The sequence below is a fragment of the Rhinopithecus roxellana genome, chromosome 2 (genome assembly GCF_007565055.1).
Source record: "Rhinopithecus roxellana isolate Shanxi Qingling chromosome 2, ASM756505v1, whole genome shotgun sequence".
NCBI lineage: Eukaryota > Metazoa > Chordata > Mammalia > Primates > Cercopithecidae > Rhinopithecus > Rhinopithecus roxellana.
Genome location: NC_044550.1, coordinates 134,088,917 through 134,112,620, shown reverse-complemented (window position 1 = coordinate 134,112,620; position 23,704 = coordinate 134,088,917). Strand labels below are relative to the sequence as shown.

General features: G+C 51.3%; 1 protein-coding gene across 2 annotated transcripts in view; it reads left to right on the top strand.

The window, feature by feature from the left end:
• The first annotated feature begins 10,446 nt into the window (after positions 1–10,446).
• CRMP1 (collapsin response mediator protein 1) overlaps positions 10,447–23,704 on the top strand; it is a 71,163-nt gene continuing 57,905 nt past the window's right edge. Inside the window, exon 1 of one of the 2 annotated variants that reach the window (XM_030920490.1) lies at positions 10,447–10,942. In XM_030920490.1, coding sequence (XP_030776350.1) covers positions 10,562–10,942 — 381 coding nt within the window. In that variant the 5' untranslated portion in view covers positions 10,447–10,561. Of the gene's footprint in view, positions 10,943–13,322; positions 13,920–23,704 lie in introns of those variants that run through there. The other variant, XM_010370052.2, reaches the window with a different exon arrangement.

The window sequence follows — 23,704 nt, the reverse complement described above, 5'->3', positions numbered from 1 at the left end:
ACATTTAAAAACCAAGAGATTTCATATACAAATCTGGATTTCTGGCTTCTCTTGGAAAATCAGTGGATCTGACAGCACTGGGCCTCGATCTTCTGGCCACAGTCAAAGGTGAATGAAGCCAGCTCGCTCCCTTCCGCCACTGACAGGCACCCCCCCCAGTGGACTGCAGGGCCCTCCCTCCTTTCCCCTCCACTCACTGTAAAACCTGCCTGGTTTCCACAGGCTGTGGCTTGGTGACACCTCGTCTGCCCAGCACCCTCATGTTATGGGTGAAGATGCAGAGGCCCAGGGAGGACGGGTGGCTGCGGCCTGAGGTCTCACAGGCCAGGAAGTGATACAACTGCCGAAACGCAGGAAGGGCCTGCAACTGGGCATTGCAAAGCCTTGATTCTACTTCCAACTCTGCCACCTGCTTGTCCCAGGTCCCTGGGACAAAGCCCTTAAACTTTCTGAACCTAAGTTAAGTTTCCTCTTTGGAGGAAAATGGGAGAAATGGCACCTTCTCTTGCAGCCTCTTGAAGTATTGTGAAGACAGAAGGAGATGATGTGCATTGGCCATCGAATGCAGTTGGGATGGGAAGGGGTGTTACTAAAAGCACAGGCCATGTCAGGCAACCTAGCATCTGGGGGTCTGTTTTCTCATCTGCAAGACAGGAAAAGGGGCCATACCTTTCCCCACTGGGCTATTCCAAGGATTAACTGAGGCAGGGAAGGAAAAGCATCTGGCGAGGGCTTGGCTCCCAGCAGATGCTTCATAAATGCTACTTTTTAACAAGTAAGGTTACGTCCAAGGGTTCCAAATCCTCTTCCTGCAGAACACAACCCGGCAAGAGATGTAACATCATGGGAATGACCAGCTTCAGAGTCTATTGGCCTGATTTCAAAACCTAGGCTTGATGCATTAGCCACTGAGGGCACTGGGTAGGTGAGCCCATCTCTCTGACCTGCAAACTCTTCCATTGTTTAGTGGGGAAAATATCAGTGTCCTTGACAGCACAGGGAGAAATGAGAAATGGAAGTGCTTTGCACACAGTAGACATTTAATAAAGTCTAATTCCTTTCCTTGCCTTCCCCAGCAGAAATCTGTTTTCTAGGTTAAAAAGATGGCATGTTTTCCAAATATCTTCAAAAAAAGGAACAAGGAAAAGTGTGGTTTCCAGCATCCCACTGAGGCTTGTCAGTCATCAGGTTTCATTCACTCATTCAAGGAACAAGCACTGATTGAGCACCACTAAGCACCAGGCACCACAGTAGGCCCTGGGGTTCTAGGAGAGAACAGAGTAGACCAAATTGCTGCCCTGGTGGGTGGACTTCTGCATAAGTCTGCTCAGTCGCTCCATGAGTACTCTTTTTTTTTTTTTTTTTTCTGAGACGGAGTCTCGCTCTGTCACCCAGGCTGGAGTGCTGTGGCCGGATCTCAGCTCACTGCAAGCTCCGCCTCCCGGGTTCACGCCATTCTCCTGCCTCAGCCTCCCGCGTAGCTGGGACTACAGGCGCCGCCACCTCGCCCAGCTAGTTTTTTGTAATTTTTAGTAGAGACGGGGTTTCACCGTGTTAGCCAGGCTGGTCTCGATCTCCTGACCTCGTGATCCGCCCGTCTCGGCCTCCCAAAGTGCTGGGATTACAGGCTTGAGCCACCGTGCCCGGCCGCCATGAGTACTCTTTAAGTGCCTCTTCTGAGCTGTCTTTCTAAGGGCCCTGGCTTTACCTGGAAGGCGCATCTGTTGCTGTCTGTGTGATTCCTGCATATCTGGACCCCACCCACTTCTCTGCCAGTACCAGAGAACATACCTGTCTTGGGCCCCAGACCTTTAGACAGCATGGTGATTCTGCCCGCCTGTGCTGCTTCTGTTATCCCCTCAGTCCTTTCCAGGGTCCCTGGGCAAGGCCAGTGAAGCACTCCTGGGGTGAACACTCCATTCTACTGCACACAGGACACCCTGTGGGCCAGGTGTGGGTCCCAGAGAGCCTTGCCTCTTAGTTTACCTTTAGGCTTTGAATGAAATGGGAATATGGATGGAAAGCTGTTTGTAAACTCTTAAGATCTACATGTATATACAGGATTGGTGTTATTTGACTTTCATCTAGAGAGATGACAGAGACCACCCAAAGAGGTTAGGGTTTGAGACCAGAATAGTTAGGCTGCAATCTGGGTTCTGCAACTTATTAGTTCTGAGACTAGGGAAAGTGGCCTCCCCTCCTCAGTTTACTTGCTGGGCAAATGGAGGTAACAAGAGACCCATCTCGGCACCTACTGTGCTCAGTAATGGAAAAACTGGTTGGGAAGGCATTTTGCAGACTTACGTCTTATGCATATACTCATGTCATTAATTTAATGCACATTTATTATACACCTACTGTGTGCCATTGTGAACAAGGTGATCTGTCATATGACAATTCAAAAGAAAGTCCACAGGCTAATGAAGAGAAGAAATACTTGTCAGATGGTGGTACCGCACATTCATAGATTATGATTAGCAACAGCCAGCAAGTTGGCATGGCAACGTTTCCCCGTGAACTGCTAGGCACTGTTCTTAAAATAGGTATGTTGGAGGTGTGGCGGCAGCGGGGACACGCTGAGGTAGTGTGTTTGATTGCTCCGCAGACCAACGTGGGCTGTGTGCTCAGAGTGGCCCTGCCATTGCCCTTCCCAGGCAAGCCAGTGGGGCAGTGATTAAGGTGGCAGATCCAGAAACATCCATTGTTGGAGCTGGAGACAGCCTCAGATTTCATCTAGTGTAAGCATCCTTCTCCTCCCCATTTTACAGGCGAGGAAACTGATTCCCAGAGAGGTTAACTGACATCTGTGGTCCAGTGACAAAACCACTTGACTGCAGATAGGACTGAACCTGGGTTCGGATGTCATTATGCAGTATTCTCCAACCGTGCCATGGGGCAGGCTCTTCTGATTCAGAATTTTAGGTCTTGGTCTGATGCAATGAATTTTCTACTGGGTTCCAATCTATATGGCATCATCTAGCAATAGATATTAGTTTAAGGAATTCTTTCATTTTGTGTGGAATTCATGCCTGCATTTCACCCTGGGGAAGCCCTGAATCCTAGGATATCTTGGAAACTCACTTACTTTTTGGCTAGACTTACATGATTGAGCTTTCAATCCACCTTCCATAGCCTTCCTTACCTAGTTTCTCAGTGTGAAATCAAGCATCAAAACTGATCAAAGGTTTTTGAATTGCTTTGGAATGAGATGATTATATGAGCTTAGTTACCCATCATTGCAGAGGACAGGGAACCCAAGTCCTTTTACAGATGAGGTCCTTTCTATTTGTTTTACTCAGCAATTTATTGAGTAAACTTTTGTAAACTTGAGAGGGCCTTTTCACCTTCAGGCTGGTGAGCTTTTTTTTAAGAGATTCACAGCTCCCCTTTGATTCCAGGGTGAAATTCTAGGTTTGAAATGTGAAACCTTCTGAGAACTCAGCCAACTTCTGAGAATAGGGTGCTAGACATTTCTGACATGTTTTAGACACAATCTTTTTTTCTCTGTTGAGACAGTGCCATACGTTGGGAAGGGCTCTGGGCTGGGCGTCCAGGCAGGATAAGAGGGGCTGCAGCCCTGCCACTCACCCCCTCCAGGTCGTTTGAAGGATGTAAAGACTGCATTCTGCAGTGGTGATTCTTCACCCTGGTTGCATGTTGGACTCATCTGCAGAACTTTTAAAAAATCTGATGCCCAGGCCTCTCTCCAGGCCACTTAAATCAAGTTGTATTGAGTGGGGCCCTGGGCAGAGATCTATTTGAAAAACTCCCCAGTGATTCTAATGGGCAGCTGGGGGAGAACCACGGGAATACAGTCACATAGTCTCTTTCCATTCTCCCATTCCTTGTGCTAATTAAGTTCTAAAATACTACTGTGGTTTCTTCTGTGTTACACTCATATTTATTTATATTCCTGGCTAGGAAAGAAATGTGCCCTCAGAGTCGACAGGAGGAAACTTCTCATCTTTAGAGTATTTTTGACCATGAGTTGGCTTTGTAACTCTACCCTCAGAGGACCTTTTAAACAGCTGATGTTTCTTATGGAAATGAAATGCGTGATGTGTTACTGCATTGAGCTCCACTGTGGCAGAGACTGGAGCTGAGCTCTTGGTGACTGGTCACTGCACAATTCCATGAAGGTTCAGATAGTATAATTGGGTGGTACAATAGACACACTAAATGAAATCTCTTGGGTGCAGTTGTTTGCATCCTAAACTCCAGAATATCCAGAAAGAGATATTCTATTATAGATATATCTCTCAGCTGGGTAAGCAAACAAAAGTAGATTTATCAATGGCCAACTGTGTTCCTACTTGACTTTGAAATAAATTATTGGAAGTTCTCTGGTGCCTTAAGGTAGTGTAGAAGGAAAAGATCCCTGGGGTTTGTTAATGTATTCAGTCCTCTTCTCTGTGTTATGGGAATTTCTAAAAACAGATAATTTGTACCTTGGACCTAAAACCGCTTTCAAGAACTCAGTGGACTTGGGATTGAAGGACTGGGTTTTCTCTTTCCAGTGTGAACTTCCCTAAATCCTACTCTGGCTTCAGAAAGCACAGCTCCTATACAAGTCTGACTTCTGCATCCTTAGTGTAAATGTAATGTCTTAAGTCATGGAAAGACTAATAGAAGAATTGATAGCTCAAAAATGAGTTTTTTCCAACACATTTTTTTTTTGGTCTCTGAAAACACCAGCAGGCTGTGTCCAAGCACGGGCTGATGATCCCTTTATGTGATGATAGAACGAGGGAAGAGAGAGACAAATTAATGGGATTGCTAAAAAATGGTGGAAAACTTGATATCAACTTTGAGTCAGTATTTTCTTTTTAAAGTAATATAATATAATATTTGTAAATAGGACATTGAAAGTGATGGAAGAAATAAATGTCTATGCAGTGACGTTATAACCATTAATTCTTTAGTGGACAAGGACAAGGTCTGCACCTAACAGAAGTAGGAGAGTGAGTTATGGGGCCAGACACACGACGGGTCTGCCACTGACTAACTGTGCAAGCTTGGACAGGGTATCTACCTCTCTTAGCCTCAAAGTCCTCCATGGAAATAGTGGGTAAGGTGTGAGGGTTAAAGAAAGCACATTTCTTAAAGCATTCAGCATGTCAGTGGATCCTGGGAGCCTTCCCTCACCCCTTTGAAAATGGGCTCTGCACAAACACATTTTGGTGGGAGGCTGGGGCCTATCCTACCAACCTGACTTGGGGGAATAAGATGATCTCTTCACAGTTCAGGTTTGCACAACCAGCTTTTGCAGACAAGGCAGGGAAGAGGCGTGGGTGTCATTGGCAGAGTGATAAGCAAGGCTGGCAAGTTCATCTTGGTGGTCTCCTTAGTTCTTCCAGGTTAAATCCTGAACAGAAGTCACATGAAAGCTGTGAAGCACAGACATCAGTTTAGAAATTGTGTACTTTCCTGCTGAATCCCAAATGCACAATAACTCTACACCTTGCGGTTGCATGAATCTACAAGGTCTCCTATGCGCCTTCATTAATAAACTCAACGCTGAGAATTTTGGCAGGCCAAGTCCTGCCCCTCCCCAGAGTGAGCTGCCTTGGTTCACATGGGAGTGGTCCAGCGACACGACCCGACACCTCCCCTCCGGAAGCTCTTCAGCAGGACCTGCCTCGGGTCCTGGGGCAGCTGTCCTCCAACGCCTGCCTGCAGTGAAATCATCAGTCCGTGGAGATGTTCACTGGATTCCCGACCAGTTGTAGGTCGGGCTCAACCCTCCCTTTGGGTTTTCAGGATTTGTAATCATCGCTCCATTTGTGTAAAATAGGCCGGCATTTTCTCTTGTTACTGAGATGTATTTTTCTATGTTAGTTAAATGTATAATTTGTGTAATTTTGTACATTAAAATGTATGTTTTTTCACAATTAAAGGGTTTTTTTTCCCCTTTGAAAGTTTTATTTATTGATGGTTTATTACAAAGTGTTGTTGACCCTGACGTAACACAAAAAGGCAATGGAGCTAGGAGTCCCTTGATTTTTGGTGGGGAATAAATGCTTTTCTTGGTCCTCAAATCCACTTTGCACAAATAATTAAATGATTTCCTTTATAATCCATTATATATCTGTAGTAATATCTGATTGCTGCTTTGACAGATGACCATGAACCCATTGCCTTAGAACAACTCACATTAATTATCTTATAGTTCTGAAAGTCAGAGTCCCTGGGCTACAACCAAGATGTTGGCAGGGCTGCCTTCCTTCTGGAGGCTCCAGGGAGAAACTGTTTCCTTGCCTTTTCTGGCTCCTAGAGGTGCCCACATTATTTGGCTTGTGGTCCCTTCCTTCTTCTTCAGATCTCTCTCACTCTGACCTCTGCTTCTGTTCTCTGATCTCCTGTTCTCAGACTCTGACTCTCCTACCTCTCTCTCACTTAAAAGGACTCTTGTGATGACACTGGCTCCACCAGGTGATCCAGGATCATCTCCACATCTTAAGATTCTTAAGCACAGCCACGGAGTCCCATGTGCCGTGTGGAGTAACATGGGCAGTAATTCTAGGGATTCAGGTGTGGGCATCTTTGAGCATCATTATTCTGCCCACCACAGTTCCCATATGTACTGATTTGGAGGCCACAGAAAAAAGCAGACATTTAAAAATCAAATGAGCCTGTATTTAAACTGCATCTCTGTCACTTGCTGGCCGTATAACCAAACAGTTTGTTTAACTTCTCTGAACATCTTTTCTTATATCTGAGATGAGGACAATAATCCATTACTATATACCTGATGATAAACTACAATCCCCTTTCCTTCATTGTTTGAAAACATTCTTTTTTGCAATGAATTAATTTTTTTTTTTTTTTTTTTTTTTGGTTTGCCAAAACAAAATCCACATCGGACCTGAACTGGCCTCTTGTCCTCTCCCATCTGACATGTCCCTTTCTGTTCTCTGCCATCACCTAGGAAGAAGGTTTCATGTCCGACAGGATGAGCTTAAGGTTTATCCTTTGCCAAATGTAGTGGTGTAATTCACTTATAAGAACTTCCCAGGAGGACTGGGAGCAGTTGAAGGATGGGTTGGGGGATGGGGGAGGTCACAGCTGTCGTCAGGATGGGGGCAGTTTTCTCACGCTTCCCCTGCCTGGCAGGCTTCCCCTGCCAGGACCAATATCTGGTCCCTGGCAGATATTGCTCCTCTTTGTCTCCCTGCAAGCTGGAGGGTGCATTTCCAACCTTATACCCTGGGTTTTGTTTCCTACCTCCCTTTCTCTGTTGCACTTGGGTTACTGACCTTGAGATGAGATGGTGTGGAAAAAAACTCAGACAAACCTGAGTTGAAATCCCAGCTTAGTAACTTCCCGGTGGTTAACTTGAGCAATGGGCTTAAGATTTGTCATCCTCAGCACTCCAGCCTGAGGATGGAGGTGGCCCGGTTCACCACGTGGGGCTGCCTGAGGAATCCAGCAGTGTATAAGGCAGAGCACGATGCGCAGAAATGACCTGTGTGTGCAAGAACCCTTATGCACAGTAGGCAGCTTCAGGAGGGTCCGATTGCCTCCTCTGCAGGGGGAGAACAGAGTGAGAGGAAGGGATGTAAAGTCAGTGACATGCAGTGGGCGCCACACAGGTGTGTTAGATGAATGTCGAATGATTCGTTGCCCAAGACTGCATAGAAAACAGGATTCTAATTCAACCACCTGGACTCTTCTGCCTAAACCAGGTCCCTTTATCTCTTATCTCCCAGTGGGATCACCTCAGTCAGGCTCTTGGGGAGAAGAAAGGATAGTTTTTTCGATGTGGACTCTGGCACCAGACTACTCTGTTTAAACTTCGAAGTCTTACTTGCCAGTTATGACCCTGGACAGGTTATTTACGTGTCTGAACCTCAGTTTTCTCATCTGTAAAACGAGGCTAAAATGATACTTTCAAGGTTGCTGCGAGGCATAAAAGAGTTACTATCTGTTAAGTGCTTACAATGGTCTGGGCACATAGTAAGCGTTCTATAAGCAGAAGCTATGAAGAGCCTTTCCTGCTTCTGCATAAAGTCAGCCCTTTCTCAGCTCCTTCCTTGTGTCACTTCCTCTAGTCTTGGCAACTGCCCAGCCCTTTCTCACAATGGGAAGTGTTTTCTTTAAAAGCAGTAAGATTTCCATCACCACCAGAAAGCCTGAGAGACTGTGTCCTCAAGATGTTAAGAGTAGATTCAAGCATGCAGTAGGAGGCCTGGCCTCCAAAGTTCCGCCTAACTCAGATTCTTGAGTTTTCTGATATTTCTCTGGGTTATGTCACCCTGAACATTTGTGGGGTTTTAGAAGAAGTTTCTATGTGATCTTCAACATGAATTGTTCTTGCCTGGAAGGGGCTGGGAATAGTATTTCACCAGACAGAGAAAAATTTTCATTGAGAAAATCGAAAACACTTGCGTGATAGCCTGGAGGCCGACAGGCCTCAAGAGGAGTGCCTGTGGCAAATCTGCACAGTGGACCCAGGGACACAAGGAAAGAGGAGCCAGGATGCAGCTGTGGTGGGTGGAAGGCAGATGGAGGCTGTGTGTGGAACTGTCTGTTCTCGCATTCAGCACTCTCTCCCATTAGAGTATACACTTGTTGAAGGCAGAGACTTAGAAATACTCATCTGTGTCCCCACACTAGCTTCTCTTTCAAGCACAGAAAAAGAACTTGCTAAATTCCCACTGAGTGGATGAGCCCACACTCTAGGCCTGGCTGAACCTCCTTGAGGTTGAGGCCCTGAGGGAGCCATTTCACATCTCCCCTCCTGTTTCCTCTTCTAAGAGCGGTCAGGTAACAATACCTACCTGCTGCACAGACCCCTTGTTGCAGGATTGAAAGACAGTAGATTCAGGGAGGTGTCAGCTGAGGCCATGGATCTGATGGCCCCAGGATCCTCAGTCCATGGGGCCCAAGAGTCATAAAACAAGAACATGAATCCATCTGTCTGTCTGGTATTCTTGGAGCTTGGCCACACTGCGGGAGCTCTGGCTTGCCGCTGGCAGGGCCGGGGGTTGAAGGGACAGCTCCCAGCACGGAAGGCCGTGGGTGGGGGGGCATTGCAAGAAGCACTGATGCTCCCCTCTGCAGTCCCCACCCAGTCCTGACTTTGCTTGTCTAGACTGGCCCGAGGAGGGGGTCGGCAGCTGGCAATTCTGCTTCTCCAGGAAGTGCAGCTGGGACTGCAGGGTCCCCAGGGACTTGCAGGATCCTCTGCCTGATAATCATGGAGAAATACGGGAAGGTGTCTATAGGAGGCAGGTGGTGCCTGGCCTTAGAGGAGAGCCCCAGCAGAGCGACCTCCACGACAGAGGAACCCCAGAACGCCCAGACTGCAAGCTCCAGGAGCAACAAAGGTCGACTGTGCCCCTCGAATGAGGGAATATCTGTCCATCTGGTTGACTGCCAGCTGTGTGTGTGTGGTCATCTCTGTCTCTGTGAGTTTTTCTCTGGAGAGTTTTCATTTAAGCTTTTGACTTCCTTTATTCCTGGTGTGGACTTGTGTGTGGGTGTCCTGTTGCCAGTTTATGATGCACAAGTGTGGAATCGCCTTGAGCTTGCCTTTGATATTGGTGTGTTGTGTGGTGTCATTGGCATGCACGTGTATGTGTGTGTCACTGGTTCTCACGCAAGAATGTACTTCTTTTATGTGTCTGTCAGAGTGTGCCCTTAGCATGTCCCGCTTGGCTGCTGCACCACCCTTCCTGGACCTTACTACCCCTTGGCCCACCATATGGGTGCTTTTGTCTCCAATTCCCCTCCTCAGCAGGTCAGCTCCTGGAGGGCAGGCACTTGGTCTATTTTGTCCGTGGCTCTGTTTCCAGCTCCTACAACAGTGCTAGGCACTAGTGGGCGCTCAACAAAATAATACTGAGGGAATGAACGGTGTGTCCAACGCGTGTGCCTCTCCAGTTGTGCAATTAATCTTGGTGTGATGCTGTGTGTGAGTGGGGTTGTGAGACAATGAGGATTTCTGTTGCGTGTAATGAACTTGGAATGTGCACAAGCATATATATGTATGTGTGTGCAACATTGAGTATGGTGTGCATTATCGAGCCCCTGTGTATCACGGGAGAGCATGTGTAATTGACTCTCGTGTGTGTGCCAGCATGTCTGTGCATCTCTCATGTGTTTGGCGTAATTGTCTGGTGTGCAGGTATGAACCCGCGTGTGCCTTCAGAGCGTGTGGGCGCGCGAGTGTACCCACACGGCTCCTACCCCGCGCTCTCCTCGCGCCCTGCGCTCCGCCTGGGGGCGGAGAATGGGGGTGCGGCGAGGGCGCTGCGGTGCCTTGGCCCGCCCTCCGCGCTGCGGTTCGGGCGCGTCACCATCCCTCCCCGCCCCAGCCGCGGTCCCCGCCTCCCGGTCCTTTGTAGCTGGCCGCGCCGCTAGCCTGCAGCCGCCCGGAGGCCCCGCCCCAGTCCCGCCCCGGCGCGCGCCCCGCCCCGCCTCTCCCCTCCCCGGGCCGCAGTCGCGCCGGGGCCGCCGCGGGCCGGCACCGAGGCGCGGAGCGCGGGGCACGGCGGTGGCCAGGGCCGCGGGCGGGCGGTCGGGTGGGAGCGCGGCGGGTGGCCGGCCTTGGACGGGTATGGCGGACCGGCGGCGTGCGTGGAACACGGAGGACGACCTGCCCGTGTACCTGGCGAGACCGGGTAGCGCGGCGCAGACCCCGCGCCAGAAGTACGGCGGCATGTTCGCCGCGGTGGAGGGCGCCTACGAGAACAAGACCATCGACTTCGACGCCTACAGCGTGGGCCGTCGCGGCTCGGCCCGCACGCCGCGCAGCGCTGGCCGGCCCGACGCGGTCGGCCTGCCAGGGCCCGGCGGCAGCGAGGACACCGCCAGCGACGTGAGCGAGCCCTCGGGCTCCGCGGTCAGCTCGCCCGGAGAGCGCGACGAGCGGCCGCTGGCGCTGCGCATCCGCTGCCCCGCGCCCCGCGACCTGCCCCTCGGCCGGGACAATGGCCAGGTACCCTCGGGGCGCGCATGGGCCGGACGAGGGGGGCGGGGCCCGGGAGGACCCAGGGCATGGGGCGCCCGAGGGCCATGCCCGGGATCCGGGTGTTGGGTCAGCTGCCGCCAGGCTGGGGAGAGCCACGGCGCGGCCCCTCCCCCACCTCATCATGCAAGAGGTTCCCAGAGCTGGGGCGACTGGGTCAGGGCTGGCCGGCGTGGTCCGTGAGACTCGGAAGGGATCGCCCGGGTCCAGTCCCGGCCCCTTTTCTGCAGAAAGGGAGAGCGAGGTTCTGAGAGGGAAAGTAAGTTGGCTAAAGCCACCGCATGGACGCTTAAAACGCGAAGGAACCTCTGGGATAAATCTAACCCAGACCCCTCATTCTGTTTTGTGAAAAGAACTGGAGCTCCGTTCCGCGTTGGTCCATTCATCCATCCACTCACTCGGTAGTAATGATAGAGCACCTACTGTGTGCCAGCCCCAGGAGAGGTTCCGCAAGTCGCCTGCGGCTACACAGCTTCAAGCTGGAAGGAGCTTTTTCCCGAGTGCTCCCCTCATGCTTGCTTGGGGGAAGGATTTGATTGAGGATTTAGGTCGTCGGACAGTTGGAGCCGTAAACCCCTGTCCTCAAGCGCCAATATATTCAAGGGGCACTCCTGAGCTCCACAGCACACACCAATGTGCCTGCTTCACAGAGCAAGGTGGAGGTAGAGCTGGGATTTGAACCGGGATCTCTGGCCTCCTAGACCTGAGCATGGGGGCCGGGAGGATCAGGGAGAGGGAACGCTAGGGCTTGGGCCCTGTGGGTATTCTCTTTTGAACTGGGGGTCACCAGGGAAGTGGGGGAAGAAGGGTCTATGCACGGCGTAGCCTTTGGATGGACCGACAAGAGGCAGTGTTAGATGCCGGAAAAACGGAAGTTGGAGCACCCGAGGGCTAGGGAGCTTTCGAATTGGTCCAGACTTGGAAGCTGGAGCACTGCTAGGTGCCGGGCCCAGGGTAGGCGCTAGGTCCCTGGCTCAGCAACCTGGCCCCACCCTCCAGAAGTTCCCAGGCTAGGGTGAGCGACAGATTCATTGTGATAATTAAATCAGTTAATGCCCGTAGGTAGTGAGCATTCAATAAATGTTTGTTGTTGACTTTTATTAAAATCATTATCATTTTATTTAAACCTTCCCCTCTTAAATGCTATGAGTGACCCAGAATGAGCCTGGAGGGAAGCAGAACTTGATCGGGGCAGATATCTGGGAGGGCTTCCTGGAGGAATAGGAGCAGGGGGCTGGTAGACACGGTGGTGGGCCTCTTCGGGCCCCATCCCTTCGCGGGCGGGCTTTCTGCAGCTCCAGAGCTCTCCGTGGTCCTGAAGTCGGCGCCTCGCGAGGGAGAGGTCCAACAGCAAGGGTGGGTGGGTGTGGGTGTGTGTGTGTGTGTGTGTGTGTGTGTGTGTGTGTGTGTGTGGTGGGGTGGTCAGAAAGGGAGATGGTGCGAGAGTCCAGCCTCCTCTTCCCCCACCCCTTCTTTATCTCCCCCATCCACTACCTTTCCTGGTGTTCCGACCTCTCTTGGGATCCAAACCCCCGAGCCCAATGGGGAGGCTTCTCGGTCGCGGGCCGAGAAGCCGGACCAGCACCAGGGAACCCGGGTTTCCAGCCAAGGCGCTTTGCTCTGTTGAGCCTCAGCTTCTCCATCTGTCAGATGGGGGTGGCTGTCTTCTGGCCTTCTTCAAAGCGTGGTGGGGTACCAGGGAGGCGAGGGCGCTTTGTGCACTGCCCGTAGCTGTCCCAAGGAGAGTTCCTCTGGAGCTGCGGTCAATGTCACCAACGCTAGCATCACCCCCAGGGCGCAGCCTGGGCCAGCCCCACAGCTGCGCCCTGACGCTTGGGGACGCTGTTCGCTTCACCTCTCCCGTTCCTCTCCCCTACTCCTTCCTCTTCTCCATGTGGCCCCCTCTGCCTTTCTCCATGGCTTCTCAGGGACCGGACAAAAGGCAGCGCCTCTGGCGCGCCCAGGGCTCCGACAGCACTCGAGCTTCGCGACTGTGGAACTCAGGGGCTCCGGATCTCCACGGAGGGAGGGTTTTACTTTCTGCTGGCAGAGTAGCCTTGAGGCTTGGGTTACAGCGGGCTCAGGTTCCGGGGCGGGCCTCACCGCTCCAGGGCTTTGCAACGGGTGCCCCGGCCCTTCCCCCCCCCGCCCACATAGCTTGTCCCTGGGCTGCAGGAGGGGTTTCTGTGGCGCAGGCGCAACGATTGCCGCTGCCGGAGGCTGAGCGTCTGCGGCGCTTTGTACCGGCGAAATCTGCTTGGGAGCAGCGATCTGTTTGGCCAGTAGCAGGCGGATGCTCCTCCCCCTGATACGCACGTGGTCTTGTCCTTTGCTCTGGGGGCTTTCTGCTCAGATCTCCAGACTGACCCCAGGGAACGCCCTGGTACGTGGGACCTAGGACTTAACAACTCCAAGGAAGGAAATGTAGGATTTGGGGAGGGACAGTGTCCCCACCTGCAATTTCCGGTCATTGACAAGGGTTTTAGGCCTCGCTGAGAGCCAGGGATGCGTGAATGCGTGGAGGGAAATGAGTTGTAAACAGTGTGGGGAAACCTGGCTTCTCCATGCTGCTTTGCTGCAGCTAATATGTTTTGCACCTGGGGTACATCATTTTACCTCTGTAAGCCTCAATTTCCTATCTGTAAAATGGGAAAATTATGCCTAGTGTTCCTGGGGATACTGAGCTGGCTTATCTGTGAAGCTAAAACCTCACCTCTATTTTAAGGCTCAGGTGTCTCTGGCCTCCTGCCCTGGATTAGGGGGATGGCCTCTGGGGTGGTGGAGGTCAGGGCCCCAGCCCCCAACCAGGGTGCTGGCGGGGCTGTACCATAGACTTGGCCATCCTCGCTCTGGATGACAACTTGAAAGCAGAAAAGATGAGTCATTTCATAGGACCTGTGGGGTTGGATTTCGCATGCAGAAAATGAACGGCGAAGTGGTGGATAAGGTTGGTGTTTTATTCTGCCTGGGGACTTGGGGCACCTGTTCAGTGAGGTGGAGGCTTGCTGGGACTCCCCCTTTTCCTCTATCTTTCATCTTTTCCCCTCTGCTCTTATGAACCTTGTCAAGCTGTGACCTGGCTTCCTGCCTACCTCCCTCTGGAGCAACATCTGGATCATGGACTCCGGGGCTGGTGTCCACACTGCTAGGAGGCAGGAGCACCCTAATCCTCCAGACTCCCAGCTTGTCCCCAGGGCTGTGGAGACCTTGGTGCCAGTGGCCCAGCCCTGCAAACACCTGCTGTCTTGGAGGCAATTCTGTGGGGTGACCTGGTGGCCCTGTAGCAGGACGAGCCGCAGACAAAACTCCTCAGACACTGGATTAAAGAAGGAAGTGGTTTTTTATTCGGCCGGGAGCTTGGCTCTTAAGATGCGAATCTGCCAACGCTCCTTGACGAATAAACCACTTCCTTCTTTAATCAGGTGTCTGAGGAGTTATGTCTGCGGCTTGTCCTGCTACAACCCCAGTGCCAGGCTGCTGTGTGGTGAGGGAGCTGCTGTCGGAGTAGAACAGGTCAGCATTAATTAAGGCCGGACCCTTCTGTCCCTGCTGTTCCCTCTGCCAGTTACGGAGATTCCACCCTAGAGGCCCCCAGGGAAGGCTGGTTCAATGCTAAGATGGAGAGGGTGTCAGGGAGAGGCTTCGTGGTAGGGAAGGCAAGTGGAGATGGGTCTAGGGGAGTGGGCAGCCTTTTGTCTGGGGAAGACTATTCAGGGAGAGGGTACAGCGTGAATAAAGGCTTGGGGTCCGAGATGGAAAAATTGCTTGGTGCATTCAGGGAGAGGCACTCCGAAAGGACAAACGGAGGCTATGGAAGGAGAGGCAAGAGGGGAGCGGTCCTTGGGCGCGATCCTGGAGGGCCAAGAACGTTCCCAGCAGCTTGGGCCGGTCCTTGGCCCGTGTCCCACACTCTTTCCTCCCACACCCCCGCAGATGTTCCGGGGAGGCCTCCAGATGCGCGGCCGCACACCTGTGGCGCCGCCAGCGGGCCCTGACCGCGCGGTCGTTTTCTTTTAAAGGAGCCCTGAAAACCAGACTCTCTAGATCGCGAGAGCGAGGCCAGGGCCCACCAAGGGCGTGTGAGCGGGGCGGGGGTCGGCGGGGCTGGGCGGGTGGGGGGCGGGGGCGGAGTGGGAGATCGGAAGGGAAGCGCTTCCTGGTTCGAGCCGAGAGGGGCGAATCGGGCTCCGCTCCGCGCCGCCGGGAGGAGCTGTCTGCAGCCCCCTCCTCCCGCCCTCGCCTCTCCCTCCTCCTTCTCCCGCCCTCCTCGCCGAGCCGGGCGGTGCTGGCAGCCGGAGCGGCGGCGGGCGGGCCAAGCAGCCTGGGCAGCCGCGCGTGGGCATCCACGGGCGCCAAGCCTCCGTCCCTCTCTCCATCCCTCCCGGGCCTTTGTCAGCGCGCCCGCGGGGAGCGAGGCCGAGAGCGCCGGACCGATTCAGACAGCCCCGCAGGTCAGCGGCCGGGCCGAGGGCGCCAGAGGGGGCCATGTCGTACCAGGGCAAGAAGAGCATCCCGCACATCACGGTAAGCGGCCCCCGCCCCCGCTGCCCCACTCTGGCCTTCGGGGGCTGGGGGTGGGCACCCGGCAGGGTCCAGATCCACGGGGCGCCGGCAGGGGCGGCCCCCGAGGCCTCCTGCGTTGCCGCGGGTGGGGCGGGGCCGGTCTCAGCATTTCAGCCCCCTCCCCCAGCCTTTGGGGACAATGGGGGTGGGGGAGCCCCGTGTGGCGGGGCGGGGCTGGAGCCGGGAGTCCCTCTCCCCGCGGGCTTGCCGCCCCCTCCCCCCACGGGATGTGCCAGAGGATGGCGTGGACAGGGAGGATGCGGAGCCGAACAAAAGAGGGAGGGGCGGGGTCCGAACCCCCTCCCCACAGGCCCCGCGCAGGGGTGGGAGGGCGAACTGAGCCTCCCTCGCTGGGCGCCCGCACAGTCCGGCCCATGCACCTCACAACCGGGTACCTCCCCCGCCAGAGGAGGGAAAAAGATCAACCAGCGCTCCCCGCTCCCCGCCCCTACTGATGAAGTGGAAGTCGGGACCTAGGGACAGCGCCATGATGGAAGCTGGGTTCACCTCCCCCCGCAGCTAAAAATAACCTAATGGGGCGACGCTGGTGGCTGCGGCCCGGGAAGGGTTAATGCTGCCGACGCTGGGCCGCGAGAGGGTGGGGGTGGTGGTGGAGGCAGAACAGCAGGGCTGCGTCCCTGGGTGTGGCCGGAAACAAAGGAACCCCCGTCTTTACGCTTTGTTTCGGGGTGGGGAGCTGAGGGCGCAGCGGTCAGGAGCTGGCCCTCCGCGCCAGTTCCTGCCTGGCATCAACGTGGAGCCTGACTGTTCCTGAGGGATGCGGACCACTGGAGCCCATGTATGCAGGAGCAGCCCGGGGCCTGGAGGCGGGATTCTGGGATTCTGGGCGTGGTGGAATCTTCCAGGGTGACTCCTGAGGTTTGACTACTGGAGACTGAGCCTGCTCATTTATGCAAAATTCAGGCTCCTGGACAGTCGCAGGGCACCTGCCAGAGGGCAGCCTTGGGTAGGCGGAGGGATTTGACACTTCCACTCACCTGCCAGTGGCCTGTCCCGTATTGCAGGCCTGTTTCTTTGAATCCGGGCAACAAGGCTTTGCCGGTGGCATTACCCATGTAAAGCTCCCTGAGGCTGAAGCATGGGCTGAGGGCCTCCACCAGAGGGTCAGGAGGGAACCCATGCCCCCTGCGTCCCCTGCACTGTTCTGCATCCGCCCCAGCTCTGGGCCGAGTCTTGAGTTAGAAAATTCCTCCTGGGCCCAGCCTCAGCTCTTGCCAGCAGGCCTCTGCCAAGCCCCCATCCAGAGGGTGGTCACTACCTCTTCTCCGTCCCTCAGCTCTGCCCTCTGAGACACAGAGGTGTAGGTGGCCCATTCGTAAACACTGTAGTTGGTCGAGAATCACCAGAAGAGGTATGGTTGCTCCCTCCTGGGCATTGTGAGAAGAAGGCAGGTGATATTTGAGCAAGTCCCTGCCTTGGGACCCTCTAACCCTGCCTCCCAAGGGAACTGAGGCAGGTGATAGGGTCAGGGGTGATGTAATGACTCAGGAGTTAAGAGCTCTGGGTTTGAGGCTGTGTGCCCACAGCAGGTCTCTGCTGCTCTCAGGTCCCCAGTCTCCAAGGTGGAAACCTAACAGGATGGCCTGCAACGCAGGTCTGTGGGATGCTGCGTTAGAAGGTGTGCAGTCCCAGTCTGCTAAGCTGAAGTGGTCACCGGGCCTACTGGCTCTCACCCTCTGGAGTGGAGATGCCCAGGCTTTTCCAGCCGATGGAGCTGGGTGTCCCATGCCTCTGAACCTCAGTGCTCTGCTGTACGATGTAGGCCCCTTCACAGGACTCCTGAACATTCTAGGTGACCCTGCCAAAGCGTTTAGTGTGCTAGGTGCATGATAAGGGCTTCAGATCTGCTGACAGGTCTTGCTGCTTTAGTTCTTCATGTGAAACAATTAGTCAGCTTGTATGTAAAGAGAAATCAAATGAGTGGTTCCAGCAGCCTCTAAAGGTGGTTTCAATGAGCATGGGAAGGAGAGAGGCTGTAAGTTATGCTTAGTTCCTGGGAAAGAGGGCCTTGATGAGGATCATTTGTGTTCATTTGGCTCACATCAGCCAGAAGGGTTTGTGACATTAAACAAATCAAAACCTTCAACAAATCAGAGAGGATCCACTTCTATGGGGCTTCACGGTAGGGCCTTTCATCTTCCTGAGGACCTTTTGCTAATAACACACATACACGTGTTGTAACAGGAACCAGATCCCTGCCTTAAATGCCATGTAACAAATGGGTGAGCACTGTGGCTTTTCAAATGGCTGCACCTTAGCCTGTTCCATAGTAGTCATTTGACAAGTTAAAGCAAACCCATTGGCTGTTAATGGGTTTGCATTAACTTGTCAAATGACTGCCGTGCCAAGCACAGTGCTGGGTGCCAGGAACAGTAGGAAGGAGATGAATGGGTTTGCCCTGGTCCTTCTAGAGCTTAGCCAAGGCTGACATTTCAGCCTGAAATGGTAGTGAAGTGTTAAGAGTATCACATGGAGGGGCAAAGGAGGCCCCAGCAGGGACGCTCAGCCTGGTCCTAGGGGAGGCAGAGGGCACAAGAGGAGGGAGGGGTTCTTCATGTAGCCCATGGGGCCCCAGAGGCAAAGGAGTTGGTGTGCTGGAGAAACTGAAGGAAAGACGGCGTTGGGAGAGCCCACCCTCTGCTTCCGAGGGCAACCTCTGCATAGTTAGATCGAATCATGAAGGCAGATGAGATGTTTCTGATAGCGATGGTGTGTGGCCTGTGGAGAGGCCTGGGGGCTTAGAAAGGATCAATTGTGGTTCATGGGAAGAAGTGCTGGAGTAGCAGGCATAGCTCTCAGCTTCATCCCCAGGTCCCCACCTGCTTGTTGCTGAACCATCCTGTGCCCCTCTGAGCCTCAGCTGTCTCATCTGCACAGTGGGGATAAGGGTGTAGCTTTGCCATTGAGTTCAAAGACTGGAGAGGTGGGAACTAGAGTGGGGGAGGTGAAGGGGCATCACTGGCAGGGGCACACAGCATGGGCAAAGGCAAGGAGGCTGATCGTTCTGCTCATGTTGACGATGATGGTGGTTTCTTCCTCTTTTTTCCATCTCAGCCTTTTTCTGAGATAATATAGTAGCCGGTTAGAGATGAAGAGTGAAAAAGCGGAAATACTTAGCTCCTGCCCCCAAGGACTGTTTGAAATATTTATAAAGCTCTCTTTCATGCGTGGCTTTTTTTTTTTTTTTCTTTAATGAATGGCACAGTTGGGGATTAACTTAGCTGAAGCGGCTTCTTGTGCCCACTGCAGTGAGTAGAGCATCCTGGGTGTGGCTCTGAGCAAACAAAGGCACATGGCTTCCTAGCCCTGCAGAAGCTGTTGGCTCTTAATAGAGCCACCGAAGAGGGGAGGCCTGCTTAGTTGTGAGAGGAGTAAAGAGTGTCCACCATAACGATTACAGAGTATTGTTAAAAATGAAGCTTCATGAGTACCGATCACATGTGTTTTTGCTCTAGCCCAAGCATTCGGCACAATTGCCATTACCTCTCACCTAGTTCTATGCGTCGTACTGTGAGAAAGGCAGCCTAGGTAGATCACCCCTCTTTCCCAAAGAGTAAACTGAGGCTCAGAGAGATTCAGAGGCTTGTAAAGGTTCTTCATTGGCCAGTGGAGGAAGGAGAGCTTACGTTCAAGCAGGGAGGGTAGATGGGCTGGTCTGCGTGCTAGGAAAACCACTGCGTGTGTGTGTGTGTGTGTGTGCATAGTTGTGTGTGTGAGTGCCAGTGTGTGTCTGTATGTAAATGTAAGTGTATGCCTTTGGTGTGTAAATGTGTTTGTGTGTGTGGGTGTGTGTGTGTGTTTGATCAAGCAGTGAAGATGACCAGGAAAGAAAGATCGAGTAAAAATCACATCAGGCTGAATAGTTGCTCTAATTTACAAGTACACAAAAAACGTGTGAGGCCCTATTATGCTTTTTCTCAAGGGTGGCATTCAGCCTATCTATAGATACCCAGTTTATTCCCTGCCTTTTTGCACAAAGGATTTGAGATGTCCACAGTGATTTGTCATGCATATGGTGAAATCAGATGGAAGTCGAATAGCAGGACTGAGGATTAAGGAAGGACAGAACAAATGTGCCAGTGATTAGGACACTGGAGTGGCCATGATTAGTCATCCACTACTGACTCTGAGCATCTGTCATCCAGGGCGGAGAAGCAAACACCCTTCATGATGTCAAGGTCATGATCAGAGAGGGAGAAGTGGACCATTTTTAGGGAAAACATTATTTTGTTTAAACCAAGTTCTTAAAAATGTCTCAGAGGGGACATAAAAGTGAAAGTGACGTAATTATGCCACCTTAACCCTGAATGCCCATTTATTCTAATGAACATGGCCAAGACTGAATACATGGAGCACACACAATACAATGTACATGAGTGTGCATGAGTGTGCATGGCACATAGTAAATGGTCATAGGTCCATTCTGAAAACTCAGGCTGTGTCTTTGAGGAAATGAAAATTCAGAATGGTAGCTAACCAGCAGGTGTGGTGGGAAAGCATGTGTGTGTGTGTGTGTATGTGTGTGTGTGTCCCCGACTTTAATGATCTTGCCATCTAAGTAACAAAGTGCATGCACATAAAACAACTTCAGAAAGACTAAAGGGTGCCTGTAATCCCAGCACTTTGGGAGGCCAAGGTGGGCAGATCACTTAAGGTCAAGAGTTTGAGACCAGCCTGGCCAACATGGTGAAACGCTGTCTCTACTAAAAATACAAAAATTAGCTGGGCATGGTGGTGAGCACCTGTAATCCCAGCTACTCGGGAGGCTGAGGCAGGAGAATTGCTTGAACCTGGGAGGCAGAAGTTGCAGTGAGGTGAGATCATGCCACTGCACTCCAGCCTGGGTGACAGAACAAGACTCTCTCAAAAAAAAAAAAAAAAAAAAAAAAAAAAGAAGAAGAAGAAGAAAGAAAGAGAAAGATAGAAAGGAAGAAAGGGAGGGAGAGAGGGAGGGAGGGAGGGAGGGAGGCAGGCTGCAGAACAGGGCACAGGTGTCAGAGGAATTCAGAGAAGAGATGATTCAGCCCTGGCAGAAGGAATGAGAGGTGGCTTCTTGGGGTTTGGAGGATGATATCAGCCAGGTGTTAAGGAACTTGATTGGTGGAGGGAAGGGAAGGGCATGCAAGGTGGGTGGAATATTTCACACAGCTGAATCAGAGGATGCAGAACTGGAAATACATGTGAATGGGTGGGGCCATGGGGGGATTCTATAAAGTTTTGGAAATCAGGCAGAATACACCCAAGGGGATGGAAATAAGACATGGGTTCTAAGTGTGTCTCAGATATGAATGGGTTATTTGATGTTGACCAAGTCACTTTCTCTCCTTGGGCCTCAGATTCCTTTCTTGACAGGGAGAGTTGGATTAGATAATTCAGTTCCAAGTTCTAGGCCACTCTGATCTTCTTCTGTGGTTAATAGGAAGACACTGGAAGTTCTTGAGGTAAGAGGCTGTTATTATGAAAGCAGCTTGTAGGAATGTGGATTCTGAACTCAGACTATCTGGCTTTGAATCCTGGCTGTTTTACTTACTAGCTGTGTAATTGGGACAAGTCACTTATTCTTTCTATGCATCAATTTTCTCTGTACAGATTTATGTTTGGAAATCAGAATGATATTTCCTAAGATTTTTTCCCCATAGAATTAAATGACCTAATATGTGTAAGATGCTTAAAATACTGCCTGCATATAGTAAATGCAATGTGGGTTAGCTATTATTATTATTACCATGGGATGGTGTATTAGCTTTGCTCCATAGCACACAACCCAAGGTCTCAACAATATACGCTTATTTTTTGCTCATGCTACATGAGGGCTGTGGGTTGGCTGTAACTTTGCCCTGTTTACTGGTGGGTAGTGAAAGTCTGCTCTGTGCATCTCCTCACTTTGAGACCCAGGCTGAAGGAGAAGAAAAGCACAAGAGATTGGCAGCAACCTGAAATATCTTTAAGAACTTGTACTCAAATATAGCATATTTCACATCTACCGATAGTGTACTGGCCAAAGCAAGTTGTATGATCAAGCTGTAAATCAGTGGGAGAGAAGCACAAAGTCAGTCTTTGTGGAGGAGATGTGAGGATTAAATGTAAAAGTCCTGACATGTGAAAGATGCTAATACACACCCGTGGAAGCTGATGATGAGGTTTAGGTGGTCAGGAAGCACAGGGATTGAGTTGGAAGAAAAATCCCACCATTGGTTCTTAGGTTGAACTGGATTTGGGAGCAAGCTCCAAATTGAGGTGTCTCAATGGACAGTAAGGAATAGATTGGAATGAGGGTGAGAGGCAAGGGACAGAGATAGAAATTAGGGGCCCATGTACAAAAGGTATTGGTAGAAGACAGAAAAATGCAAGGTATTTCAGCACCCAGTGGTTCTCAGCCTATGTGCTGTGAGCACAGTGGTGTACTGAAAAAAATTCTCTGCAGATGTACTGCTAAATTTTGATCAGCATTTAAAATTTATGTTTACTACAACCAAGTTTATGAATTATTGTAGCTTCTCGCAGGTGGAGCCCTGAGTATTCACAAGCAGAGAGATGTTGAATAGAGTCTAATTTGCTGTAAGTAAAAGTCAGCTCTTGCCATGGAAGAGGAACACCAGAGGACTCTGCCCTGAGGGCATATAAAAGAACATGGTCAGGGCAGCGGACAGCACCATGGTGCTGAACAGTAACCAGGTGTAATCACAGCTACTATAGACCTGTAAGACAGCCACAGTCACACGGTAGTGGGAGGGCATAGTGATGGTTGCAGACAAACTTGGTGTAGTTTTAGATCTTTAATCCTTCAAGAATGCTGCAAAATTTTATATGATTTGAAAGTATGTCGTGCATACAGTAAGGTTGAGAACCATTGCCCTAGAGAGCTGTAATGACCAAATCATATCTTTGCTCTGAGAAGAAACAACTCTGAATTGGTGTTGGTAGTTTGGGAAGTGGAGTGGGATCTTGGATGCTTCATAGAGAAGTTGGTCTAGAAAACAAGAGCAAGCAGCTAAAAGGAAGAAAGCAACGTCTGTGGATATATGAGGTTGCAGTTCCCCACTCCTTCTCTGGGCCTGTGTCCCAGGCATCCAGAGCATTCTCCTTGACCTGGCACACCATGTGTAGCCCTCTGCCTTTGTATCAGCTGTGCCCATTATCCATAGAGGATCCCTCCTCCTGGGCTGGGGGTGGCGAGCACTTTGATTCCAGTAACTTTGGCTCGTTGCTCATGTCTATCTGCTCCACTTGACCATGGATACTTGGAAGACTGGGAAATTGTCTGATTCTCCTCAGGAGCCCCTCAGGAAGACTGGGGATTCACAGCGGGGATGCCACACTGTGTGAGTGAGTGAATGGGGCCAAGATTGTGGCCTTCCTTGCTGAATGAGGTTTCAGCCACAACTGCGTTTAGTCTTCCTTAACAAGGCCCTATCTGTGGATTTAACATGAAGGTAGTTACTACGCAGAAGAAGAAGGTGGCATGAGGAGTTTGGAGCTCAAAGAGAAAAGGTGTGGGGGCCTCTGAAGTGGTGCTTCGACAATGGGGAGAGGGCAGATCTGGTTTAGTAATGGGCTTCACTGCATTTCACATGGAATAGGAAGCTTTTGCAAAAGGTACTTTTTACACACAAGCAGAGTCATCACATTGCACATCTTCCCCTCTCCCCAGGGCCTTGACTGAATAATGACCTGATGTTGGAACTTGGAGTCAATTCCATGGGAAGACTCATTGGATCTGATGCAGAATTGCATATGGCAAAAAGGTGGCTATTTGAGGAAATTTTGAACCTGCCCCCAAATTATGTTGCCGTGTATTTTTAAATCATACCATATCCATAAATCCTTAGGGCTTAAGGTCTAATAACATCTCAGCAAATGTTTGATTTCTATAGCCTCAAAGTTGAATGGAACTTCTAAATTATGTAAAATTTTGTGTTGTACAATTAAGGAGGAAGAAAAATTGTCTGTCTATTGCTTCTCCCCTGCCCCCACCATTCTCCCCTCAGTGCAGAAATTCCCAATATGCTGTCTTTGCATACCTCCAATGACAGGGAGATTACCACTTTACATGGCAACCTGCTTTACTCTTGTACAGCTCTGTTGTTGGAAAGCTCTTCTTTATGTAGAGTGGGATTCTGCCTCGTACCCTACTTTTGTTCTCAGAAT